This window comes from Vespa mandarinia, chromosome 19, assembly GCF_050613455.1.
Source record: "Vespa mandarinia isolate Hongniang chromosome 19, ASM5061345v1, whole genome shotgun sequence".
NCBI classification, from domain to species: domain Eukaryota; kingdom Metazoa; phylum Arthropoda; class Insecta; order Hymenoptera; family Vespidae; genus Vespa; species Vespa mandarinia.
In genome coordinates this window covers 2,824,266-2,837,158 of record NC_140828.1, presented here as the reverse complement: position 1 = coordinate 2,837,158, position 12,893 = coordinate 2,824,266, and the positions used below count along the sequence as shown (strand labels likewise).

At 31.8% G+C, this 12,893-nt stretch overlaps 1 protein-coding gene across 2 annotated transcripts; it reads right to left on the bottom strand.

Annotated features, from left to right (window-relative positions):
* Positions 1 to 2,649: 2,649 nt before the first annotated feature.
* Positions 2,650 to 12,100, bottom strand: LOC118449343 (uncharacterized). 2 transcript variants are annotated; one of them, XM_035883795.2, is made up of 4 exons: positions 11,768 to 12,100; positions 5,727 to 5,833; positions 5,269 to 5,478; positions 2,650 to 3,513 (listed from the first exon to the last, which is right to left on the bottom strand). In XM_035883795.2, exons 1-4 carry the CDS (start codon positions 11,848 to 11,850, stop codon positions 3,008 to 3,010), a joined length of 906 nt encoding a protein of 301 aa, XP_035739688.1. In that variant the 5' UTR covers positions 11,851 to 12,100; the 3' UTR covers positions 2,650 to 3,007. The 2 variants fall into 2 exon arrangements, with proteins under 2 accessions (XP_035739688.1, XP_035739687.1); XM_035883794.2 differs by lacking the exon at positions 11,768 to 12,100 and adding an exon at positions 6,971 to 7,356.
* Between the last annotated feature and the right edge of the window lie 793 nt (positions 12,101 to 12,893).

The window sequence follows — 12,893 nt, the reverse complement described above, 5'->3', positions numbered from 1 at the left end:
AATCGTCTAAACTTTCTGTATGTCTGTTCGTTTATTGTACTTTGAAAAGAAAGAGAAGATTTTATATGTATGTGTATATGCGTGTATATGCATATATATGTATAGAGAATTGGCATGCCGAAAAATCGTTAAAGAATTCTCTGTCTTTCTCTCACTCTAACAAGTAGAATAGCGAGTTCTTAAAAAATACTTATCAAAAATAAAATCGATAGCAATTAGGATGCTCTTTCCGGTCGCGTGTGTCAGTATCCTCCAAAGTGACATAGACACGTGCCATTTGATTGGCTTGAAAAAATATGTAAAAAAGGAAGGTCATATCCGGTAGATTGTACATTGCGATTGTTTACCATGAAATGTAGTAGTCGCACGACCTTCAAGATCTTTAAGATTATCAGCGAAAGGGTTGTTGAAAGGGTTCTGCTTTTCTCTTTTTTATTATATTTGTTACATTTTATGTGAAGAATAATGTCACTGATCATGTCATTTGTAGAATCGAAGAGAGAGAGAGAGAAAGAAAGAAAGATAAAAAAGAAGGTCTCTTACATTTTATACGTAAGGTCCACCCCACGGAAATCAGGCAATAAAGCAGTCCGGAACACAGTCTTGCCCTTTCAACCCCCATCCACTTCTCTACAACGGTATTGTTAAAGTTTTTTCGTTTTTTTCTCTTTTATCAGCCTTTCTTTCTATCTCTTTTTAGCCTTTTTTTTTCTTGCTTCACGAAGAGTAGTAACAGCTAACACACCCCCTCGATTAGATTCGGAAATATTAGGGGACGTCCCGTTGCTCGACAAACTATCAATTTATTTTCTTCTATCGATTGCCTTACAATATATTTGTGTATATACATATACTGACCCATGGAAATTTTCTATTTTTAATGGTGAATATTTTTCTCTTTGAGTTTAGTATGAATTTGTAGAAAGATTTTGAAGGTAGCAAGTGATTTTCTTCGTTATAAAAATGTCTTCATAGTGAAGGGTGGGGATGGTACCTAAAGGTCAGTGGACTATGTCCAAATCTATAGATTACAGGCGGTCATATAAATCATGGTACGACCTAGTGTAGCTGGTTGAATGTTATCTCATGCTTTCGGTTGAATGCACAGTGGCATTTCGCAGGCCTCGACATCACATATTCTTCTTTGCTCGGGGGTGCTTTCGTTTTGTACATTACTTCTCTCTCTCTCTCTCTCTCTCTCTCTCTCTCTCTCTCTCTCTCTCTCTCTCTCTCTCTCTTTCAAGGATCGCCACAAAGCATATGCTGGCCGCTGTCCACTCCATTTACTTCGCTACGTCATCTCTCTCGTTATATATTTCGGATAACGAGAAGAGATAGTAAATGTTAAAGGGGCTCATCTTTAATCCCTTTTATAGGAAATCTGGAAAGTTTTTAGTGTTCTCAATGCAATAAATTTTTTTCAAAAAATAGGAAAAATACTTCTCTCTCTCTCTCTATGTAGATTAATATTGTGATGTAGAGTAATGTTTGATTAGAATTTTTCTAATCAAAATAAAAAATATAATGACAATATAAAAAAACAAACACCGATACTGTTATTGTTACTGTTCAAATTTATATTAGAATTTTTCTAATAAAAATCAAGGAAATTAGGTGAGATTTAAAAAATATCAAAAAAGAAATATCTATCTAGAAATATTATTCTCTGTGTGAGTGTGTATGTATATAAATTTTTCTATTCGATATAAAGAAAATTAGATGATTTGAAACATACAAAAAAAAAATATATATCTTTATATAGACTGTTACTGTGAAGATTTTAATAAAAATTTATCTAAAGAAAAGAAAAAAAAAATTGCACGATTTCAAAATAAAATCTCGATTTAAATAAATGATCTATAGGTATATTTCGTTGTATATGAGAGACCGTCTTAAAAGGCTAGTGACCCTTAGCAAAGCACGATAGGGTGCTTTCAGGAAATCTAAACCGGTAACAAGATGGCTGCAGGGAAACGGAAACCGGAAGCTTGTCACTCAAGCTACGTTGGCTTCCGACGTGCATCGAAAGAGGGAAAGGAAAGGAGCAGTAGAAAAGAAGCGCACAGTAGCCCTTTAAAGGGCTCGATAGATAGTCGTCTAATAAACCGTCGGCCATTGAATTAGTGATAAGAATAATATTAGATGTATTTTCTTGGGATTAGAATTTATTAAATATGTTTCTCATATATACTTATATGTATATGTATATATATATATATATATATATATATATATATATATATATATATGTATATGTATATATATTAGTTTATACCATGTATTATACAGAATGTACATATATACACAATCTACTGAAATAATTGTCTAATAGACTATTGAAGGACGAACTTGTGCAATCCTTCTTTTTACACATTAACAATTAAAAATCGTAGATACGATGGATCACAAAGATATCAATCTTTCGAAGAGATTTCTATCATAGAAATTGAATTAGATTGATATATCATTCTCATATTGTTCTTTTTCTAATTTTCGTTTAGACGATTTGTTAATAAAAAGGAAAAAAAAAAGAACAAGACAAATTAAAGTACGTAAAGTTGGACTTTCATTCGTACGTATCACACTACGTCCTATACGAAGATAATAAGAGTCATTACACATTCATCTATACGAGATCGAATTTACATGATTATTTATTTTTATTTTTATTTTTATTATTTTATTTTATTTTATTTTATTTATTTTATTTCTTTTTTGTATTATTTCATTCCATTCGCACTATTAAGATCACATTCTCGTCAGGAATTCTTTTAATACGAGACGAGCATTTAATTATTTAAATCGTCCCAAATAAATTCTCTTTGGTTTTTTAATGAAGGTAACAAATGAATCCCTTGTTCATTGATTTTCAGTCAGGATCTCTTAAAACATCACTTTTTCTATTCTTCATTGATAACGCCTTAATCCTGACTAGATCTGACGAGGTTTATATAGGTGTTCAAGGCCGTCCTAATGCGACCTCACATATTTGTTAATCAATTAAGTCTTACCACCAGTATGGTTTTTGCATGTAAGGAGCCATAGGCACTTGACCATTCCCGGGATAAGTTGTTGGTTCCATCAGTTTTGATTGACATGGTTTACCATCTCTTACTAACACTGGAACTGCTACTCTTCTTGGTGAACAACCACTTCCACCAGCTTCGACTCTTTCAGTTGCCGCACGTTTCGTCTTATACCTATGATTTTGAAACCAAATCTTAACTTGCGTTGGGGTCAATCGAATAATCGATGCTAGGTGTTCTCTTTCCGGTGCACTGAGATATCTCTGTTGACGAAATCTTCTCTCAAGCTCATAAGTTTGAGCTTTAGAAAATAATACTCGTCGTTTCCTCTTTTTATGTTCAGCCTCGTGACTTTGTGTTTCACCGTTTGGATGTTCCTCCTCGAAATCCTGTGACTCTTCGTCCTTAGACTCGTGACTGTTCTCTTGTTGCGACGGGAAGGATAGCTCTGAGATTGCTGGACTCGTCGAGTCTGGCTGTTGGAGAACTGTAAGCACAATACAACACGCGATGTTCCTTCACATGCTTCTTTGAAGAGATTCGACGATTATCATGAAATTTTTACTGTTATGATCTGCGTTTTTTAAAATTTAATTTCGATGTGTATATTAAAAAGTCTGCTCGCAGTCCTAACTCTTTCATTCAAAAATTGATCATAATTTCAGTATAATTATTTTTTTTTTTTTTTTTTTTTTTTTTTTTTTTTTTTTGTAAAAAATATTACATTATTATATATATAAATAAAGATAAATTTAGTTAGTAGATATTTAGAAAATATCTTTTTGGATGCTTACATCATGCTGGACTCGATAATGAAAGGTGTAAAAGAGTGCAGCTGCATTTCAAGTTGGCACGAAAGCTCTTAACGATGATTGGCAGCAGATGCAGAAGGGCATTGATTTTTTTTTCTTCAAACGTTTTACGAGACTAGAGTGAACTCATTTTTTTTTTGTAACTTATGTGTTCACATAAGTTACTTTTTATTAAAAAAAATCTTTAGGAAAATTCAACGAGATGAATTTTTGTTGTTGGGTGAGAATCGTTACTATTTGTTTTATGGTTTGTGTCGTGAGAGTGATAGGCTTCCGATAGGGTGACCGTAAAACTCGCTAATTCAATGTAGACCAAAGTATCGTGGCTTTCGCAATCGTACAATATGCTTTTGTGGAACGTTTCCTTTTCGTAGGGAGAGGGTGCGAAGTAATATAAAGCCTATTTAATGCCGAAACACTCTGAAACATCCCCTATGGGATTAACCATATCATTTTCATGGGAGATTAGTTTCTATTTCTAATACTATGTTCTCTGTGATTTCAATTAAACTATCTCACACTTAAGATTTCTCATTAAAATGTTTCTTGGAAAATCCTCTTATTTTCTAGTATTATTAGAATTTAATTAGATTTTTCATTTCAACAGAATGTGATAAGATATAATGGAATAATAGAAAACAATACCTGATATCTTTCTGATAATTAACACGGTAAGAAAAAAAAAGAAATATTATCAAAAAATTTTTCTTGCATTTTTATGCTATTGAAATTAATTTAGATTTTGTTTTTTTTTCTTTTCCTTTTTTTTTTTAGCAAAATGTGATTGACAGTAATAAGAAAGGATCGTTGATAGTATCAAAGGTAATAAGAAATATTAAAAAAAAAACTTCTTCTCGTCATTCTAATGTTATTGCAATTGAAATCAATTTCTTTTTTTAGCAAGATGATCGATGAGATTCACTATCATAGAAAAGGATCCCTAACATTTTCAACGGTCTAATTTTTCGGTCGTGTAAAGTACGCTAAGTTATATCCCTGAAGAGAGTACAAGAAGATAGATAGATTGGGAGAAAGAAAAAAGGAAAGAGAGAAAGAAAGAAAAAATCACACGAAGGGCAAAGGGATAGGGCAACGTAGTACATTCTGGGCGTGACAATTTGGATTCATCGAGGGCTCGTGAACGCATCTGTCCTCCGAAAAGACATCTGTCCTGGTTTGCTCGCCAATCGTGGTACAGCAGCCACAAGCACCTTTTATAGGACCATTAGATCCTGCTTAGCTGGAGCGGACCAATTGTAGGCTTCTAAATAAATACGATTCGCATCCCGCCTGCGAATATTCGGCACCCCTATTTATTAGGTAGCAGGGATAGCTAGCTAGCTATGTAGCTACCCTTGCGAAACGATGTCGAATGGAAATCAACATTTTTCTAACTAATTCTTACTAACTCGTTCATATAGCTTTCTTACTGTTTACTTCTTCTAAAGGTTGTGGTAGTGTCGTTGGTAAAGCTGTAGGTCCACTTGGCCAGCCAAGTAATGCTGGGGGTGGTGGTGGCAAACTACCCCTGTTAAGATTCGCATGCATTGCAGGTTGTAACATGGCTGCTGTCGTGTGTTCTAAAAATTGTTGATAGGCTGATGGAACGTCATTCGCCGTCGGTAGAACAGTTGTACTTCCTATAATGTATTTGATATATTTATTGTAGATCATGTAGATCATTTTGTAGGATTGGATAGATATTTGCAAAATATGTTAGTATTTTGCATTTTGTAGAACTAAATATATATATATATATATATATATATATATATATATAATCAATAATTAATACTTCTACAATATTTTATATTTGTTGTAGATCGTAGATATTTTTTAAAGACATTAAGAAATGGACATTAAGAAAATTATAAAATTTTCTTATTACCTTGAACTTCATTCTCTTCTTGAGATGGTTTAGCATCATTTAGTTCTAATATATCACTTATGTGAAAACCTGACGTTCTAGCTGGCATTTTCATACTTTCTAATATTCTAAAACAAAAATGTGAAGGATATATTCGATATGATTATAATTATAAACATATATCAAGTGATGTAGCTATAGTTTAATACAGATACTCATTTCAACGGGAGAAAAGAAATTGAAAATAAAAATAATAATAATAATAATAATAATAATAATAATAATAATAATAATAATAAAAGATTAAAAAAAATAAAAGATAATCTTTTAAGCTGACTCTTATTTACTTTTAAAAAAAGATTAAGAAGGGTATTCCCCAAAAAGTTGATCCAATCCAATCTCTGAAAAATTGTCTTATGAGTTTTCAATGCCACGTGACGATTCGTCAAGAAGCCACACAGGCTCAGCTTCTTTTAAAATCCGATTAAAAAGAAGAGCAGTCGCAAAAATACCTGCTACTTTTAGCTTATTGTTAGAAAATATATTTCCCGTTTCTTCCTTAAGCCAAACTACCTATTATCATGACACGTTTGGTAGTATCGCTTTTGTAAAATAAGAAATGTTTTTAGAACATATTTTTCTACGGTAAACTCTAATTCTCTTCATTCGTTCGTTTATCTTGATAGAATTATCTTGCTATCCAGCATTCAAATCTCTCTTTTATATTAGCCACATTCGTTTGCACATGTATTTTTTTTTTCTTTTTTTTTTTTTTTTTTATATATATATTCATATATTTGCCACAATATAACTCGTTTAATTTAATTTTTATTTAATTTTTAAATAGACGTGTTTTGTGATAAAAAAGAAAAAAAAGAAAATTGAAACACATTTGAATGACATTGATCTTATTTCAATGATTCGTAACATATCGAAAGATTTTTTTTTAGAATAAATGAAATAAATTTATATTGATCCATGATTTCAATCAGATCTAAGTTAAGATCGAAAGATCGAGCTACGTTACGTTTTCGTATCGATAACAAAACGGATACTTGATCTGATAAAAAAATAAACGATATGAGAACTTTGCCGAAGACACGTGTAAGAATTCGTGGGCCTATCAAGATATTTAATCGATTATGTAAAGATTATATTTTACGTGCAACGTTAAGAATATCTTAAAAATAATTAAAGATGAGAAAAAAGAAATTAATCAATGAAAGAGGTAAACGAGAACATGCTAATTTTAATCGATTAATTACCTAGTATTTAATGCGAGTTGACTGTACCAAACATGATTCAAAAGACTGGCTGGATAGGGTAGAAGTGGCCAGGGCAGAATTTTATTCTTGTCCGCCATTGTGAAAGTTCAATTAAGACTTGCAAGAGTCTTTAATGTTGTTAAAACATCTCTAATCACTGTTCTTCCATTCAAATCCTCTTTCTCTCTCCCTTCCCCCCTCTTTCTCTCTCTTTCTCTCTTTCTCTCTCTGTTTTCTAATTTCTGTAAAATTCCTAAAGAACTGTCTGTTTTTACGTACTTTTCCTATTTTTGTTAACGTTGGAACATGTTAAACGGATTACTTTTCTTCTATTAAAAATTCTGATTCTTTTGTATTTTTTTTTATCTTTTTTTATCTCTTTCGCTCTCTCTCCCTCTCTTTCTCTCTCTCTCTCTCTATCTTTTAATATTTTTATCTTTCTAAAATTTGTTTCATATCTTTTTCTTAAAAAAAACAATTTAATCTTGAACACTCTTTTTATAGTTTCTTAATGAAACACACCTTGATCCCACAACTTTGAATCGATATAATACTTCACAATTCCTCATCCTTCTTTTTTTTTTTGTTTTTTTCTTCTTCTAAATTGTTACATCAGTTTATCACGAAATTTGAAACATAAAGAAAATATAAAGAAAAAAATTAAAAAATCACATACACAAATGTACACACATACACACACGCGCGAGCGCGCGCACACACGCACTCACGTACACAAATAAATACGAAGCCGATCCGAACGGTTCGCAAGTTTTCACGTGTTCACTGACGAAGTGTCTCGGCCTACTTTTAAGTAGCTCGTCTCTCGAGTCCCTTTTCGCAAAAGGTGAAGGACTCTTCTTGTCGTTTTTGAGTGTACTCGACGAACACTTGACCGCTAGTGTCCCTACCTCCGTTCCGTTTCGTTCACTGAAGCACCCTCGAAGCTAGGGGCGGTTCTACGAAAAGGGGCGGAGATTTTATATACTCATCCCCTCGTTTCGCTTAGCCAACGAATCCATTGCTTCCACCCCTTATGGAAATTGACCTAATACAACATCAGCATCTATCATTTTTCCATTATTTCTTTTTACGAACAAATTTATTCTAAATAATCGACAGATTTTCAAGTTCACATTTGATCATTATTCTCTTGAGATACAAATTAAAAAAGAGAAATAAAAAAAAAAAAAGAATAAAAAATAAAAGAATATCAAGATTTTTCAGATCACAATTTTGTTCATTTTAATTTGGTTTGATTTAATTATTTGAAATCATTTAATTGAATAGAAAAATTGAAAAGAAAAATCGAGAAAATCATGTATAATTTTAACCTCAGTACCAGTGATGTTACCAGGGTAACTTAGTAAAAGGGGGTGGAGCAATGTAGTAGCCAATAGAAACGTCGATCCCCGCAAGGGTAGGTCGATGCTTTTCAGGACCTAAGCTCGAAGCTAGCCAACCAATCGGCTGGCTTCATCGATCAGAGACCTTTTTTCACAGAGAAGTATACTTTAGCTCGAGTGTTAATGCGGAAGAACATTAGTGGTGCTTTTACCGTGTCATTTCGTACTTTTTCTTCTTCCTTTTTCATTCTCTCTTTTCTCTCTCCTTCTTCTCTTTGTTCACCTTATATTATCTTTTCCTCTCTCTTTCTCCCTCTCTCTCTCACTCTCTCTCTCTCTTTCTCTCTCTCTATTACACACACATACACACATTCATTTGTACCTGTCGTTTTATTAGATCGAGGTCTATCGATACGTAAAAGTAGGTTAATAGCGTAGTTCTTTCTTTCTAGCGTAGGGAAGTCGATATTTGCTGTAAGATTTTATCGAATGAGAGGAGAAAAAATAAAAATATATGTGTGCATGTATTTTATCGTAAAGTTAACATGAAAACGAGAAAACGGATCTTCAAAGTTATACGATTTAGGAAGAGAAAGAGAAAAAGGAACAGGTCAAATGGGAGAGGATCAAGCGAATTTCCGGTCCATTCATAGGATCTTTTGTCGAATTTTCAGAGAAGTCAAAAAGCTTCCTAAGGCTCTGAGTCTAATCGTTCTTTGGACTTCCTTCTAAAATTCTCTTCTTGATATATAGAAAAAGAAAACACACACACACACACACACACATATATATATAATATGGATAAAATATAAAAAAAAAGAAAGAAAATTCTTACTTCCATGAGTCACGAAAGAAATTTCGTTACTGTAGTAGTTGACCGTCTAACTCAGTTAGAATCGAGTTTAGTAGATTCACTTTTATTTTTTGTTTCTTTTTTTTTTTTCTTTTTTTGTTTCTTTTGTTTCTTTTGTTTCTTTTGTTTCTTTCATTATCTTCACGCTCTTTTCTCTCCACTTCTTTCTTACTGTTGTTAACCCTGGAAAAATTTCGAGCCTCATTCCTAGTCGTTGGTAAAGAGAGAGAGAAAGAGAGAGGAGGGGGGGGAGGGAGAGAAAGAGAAAAATGAAGAACTTGGAGGTTCAAGCAATCGAGGAACATTTGCCAGTCTCCCACGACTGTTTGGCGATAGCTGTGCCAACTTGTTTCGAGCACGCAACCCAATTTGTCTGCGCGTCATTGTTTTACTGGCAAGGATGCGACTCCTACTTTCTTTTCGTTTTATTTTAATATAAGATAACAATTGTTTTAATTAACGTTCCTTCTTATACATCATCCAAAAAATGTTTTAGAATAAGTTTAGAATGTTTTAGAAACTTATTCTATACTTATTCTAAACTTATTCGTTTGTATATGATTAGATTCAGAAGAATTAGGGATTGGGATAATTATTTTGTTTTATAAAAAAAAAAAAAAAAAAAAAAAAAAAATAAAAATAAAAAAATAAAAAGAAATAAGAGTTCAGATACATTTGTAATGGTTTGTAAGAAAGTTTTATGGATTTTACGTGATAAGAAATCGAAATTTTTATTTCATTTTTAATTTAATTTAGTTTCTATAGATCTGGTATTGTTAAAATAACTAATTATTTAAAAGTGAATAAACTAAATTTGTAAGGTAAGATATGTACTTAAAGAGAAAGAGAGAGAGAGATAGAGAGAGAGAGAGAGAGAAAATGAGAGCCACTCGAAATATTCGACGAATTTTGCGTAAGCACGTACTAGCAATAAATAAGTGGCCCTCGGAAGTCTCAGGTGTTTGACCGACAGGTACTGATATTGTGATGTTAATACTGAATAGAAAGAAATATCTCGTAAATGGATGAACCTTCATTCAAGTCGGCACGTTTTGGAGCCGACACCGGAATTTGTCAAAAGCATTCTTCGTGTCTCCGTATCTTCGTGTCTTCGTTTCGAGTGTCCACCTACCAGTTGACCACCATAGAATATTATTTGAGCATAGTACTTGTTCAAGTACCTTTTACCATTACAATATTGCAATAAAGTTATTGAAAAGAGATTTAGTTACAAAAGATACAGTACTTGAGAATAAGTGTTACTTTTGTTCGGATAAGAAATGTTTTTAAATTTAAGGAAAATAAAATTCTAAAGTAAAATATACAATATAGTCGATATATGATAAGAACTTTATTATATGATATGATGATTCATTAATATGATATATAAATAACCATAAGAAACTTTGTAAATTTAATATAAGAAATTTAAAAAATAAAGTTCTCACGAAACTTTTAGAATTTTCTTCTTAATAAAATGACTGTAAATTTTCGATCTAAAAATTCTAATATATTATATAAAAAAGATCTAGAAATAAATAAAAATTTGTCATAAAAACAATATTTTTTCATACTAATGAAATCTTTTATATACTTTCAAGGATAATTTGTGTGTGTGTGTGTGTGTGTACGTAGAAGCGATCTTAGTAAATGAACAATTTCTTGGAACGAAAAAAAAAGAAATTGCCTTTTGGTTGAAGAATAAGAGGGAATGAAAAAACCGGATATCGGAGGGTTAAGGTGTAGTTTAAGAAAAATGCTGTAGTACATGTTCATTCATGAACTCGTTACAAAGGATCGAGCGGCTCACCATCCATGAATGAACGTAGTAATACTGTCCGTAGTACGGTCTGCTTACTACGAACATACACATACACACGCGCGCGTGCATACACACACATACACACATACATATATATTGAAGAAAGGTCAAATAAATAGGCCTTTGGACAAACATATAAAGAAGAAAAGCTCCGAAAGAATTCTTTCTTTCATTCTTGACGCCTTTTTCATTCGAAAAAGTGTATTCGGCATGCTGAGAAAGAAATGTGACTTGAACCTAGCACGGCTTGTTAACTTAGATCTACTTACGTCTTTTTAAGTAGTGCTTAAGAGAATCCATACCTTTTTTTTTTTCTTTTTTTCAAAGTAAAATCAAGCAGCTTCAAGTTTGTCGTGTTAAAATGATAAGTTGACTCCATTAGTTAAAAAGAGAGAAAGAGACAGGCAGAGAGAGAGAGAGAGACGGAAATAATCGCTAGCGATTAATACTAAATTTATGGTGGAAACCAACAGGTGTTATAACACATTCGCCCTTATAGTTCTTAGGTGTTACAATCGTGTAACAAGGCGTACCACTCTACGCCAAAGGATCCAACCAATGTGCGTGACTGTCCTTAAACTCGTTTCCGGTATTATTCGCTTAATCGGATATACTAATCGATTTATATATATATATACATATATATATATATATATATGTATATATATATATATATTCGTTTAAATTTTGTTTGAATGTCTATCTATTTATTTTTTTTTATTTATACCTTTTTACCTATATTTTTATATTTGCTTATATTTTGATTTATATCTTTTTACCTATAGTCTTCTTCATTGCTGACATAATCGGGTGGTATTAGATGCCAGGAAGCATCATAACAATCGTCGTATCCAGTTGCCATCTTCTTCCTTTTTTCTTCTTATTTTTTAATTTCTTTAAAAATTTTAAATTTAAAGTTTAAAATTTAATATTTTATATTCCCGGCGTAATTAAAATTTTAACGTAATTTCAGTCTAATGATAATGTGCCAGATTAAAGGATATATAATTCTTTCAAAAAGCATCACAAAATTTTATCACAGCGACAGACAACTCATATCCGATCATTTTGCTTTCTAAGCAACCAATTCCGTTTAGTTGTTCCCACTTACTGAGAACTATGTAGCGATATATCGATCACCTGTACATTGTATCAAAAATATGGCTTCCAGATAGGCACTCTGGCAACGTTATCTATTTGATAACACCCTATATAGATTAGTTTGACTACCGTCAGCCGTAACACAGGAAGGAGGCCCAAATACCAAAGTCTTTATTTCGTCAAACTCGATACGTCTATTACTTGCAATTACAACAATCAATATTGTTATCGTTTGTATGTATTGTCGTCATGATAAATAAAGAATGATAGGGTGATTATATTTAAACACTTAATATGACAGATACAGAAATATTGTTACTGTTGATATTAACATGCAAAATTTCTTTTAACGAGTTCAACAATATATTTATGACATATTATACTGTTAAATTATTAAAAAGTTTTTTCTTTTCTTTTTTTTTTTTCTTTTTTTTCTTTTTTTTTTTCTTTTTTCTTTTTTTTCTTGTAGCTAGAAAAAAAAATTCAAGTATATATCTTTATATAATAATAATAAAAATGATCATCGTATCTAACACGTGTAATGATTCCAAGATATAGAAAACTAATAATGTGTTATTTTTTCTAAGAACACATGATAGAGATAGATTTCAAAAGAGATAGAAAGTTCGATCAGTGTATTAATAAAATAATAATCTCTTCTATCATTGATAAAGTTGCAGGATATTGTTGATAGATTAATTGTTAACTCGGAAAGGAGAAAATGTTTGAGAGAGAAAAGAAGATGAATAGGATTTTGAAATGTTTCTCTTTCTTGTTTTTAAGTCATTGTTTTTCGATTTATAG

What these genes read in the sequence shown, in the direction of transcription:
- LOC118449343 (XM_035883794.2), bottom strand. Translation starts at nt 7,068, where the DNA reads ATGGCGGACAAGAATAAAATTCTGCCCTGGCCACTTCTACCCTATCCA. An exon ending in AGAAGAGAATGAAGTTCAAG is followed by an intron (nt 5,479 to 5,726) that starts GTAATAAGAAAA and finishes AATACATTATAG; the next exon opens with GAAGTACAACTGTTCTACCG. An exon ending in ACCTTTAGAAGAAGTAAACA is followed by an intron (nt 3,514 to 5,268) that starts GTAAGAAAGCTA and finishes TTGTGCTTACAG; the next exon opens with TTCTCCAACAGCCAGACTCG.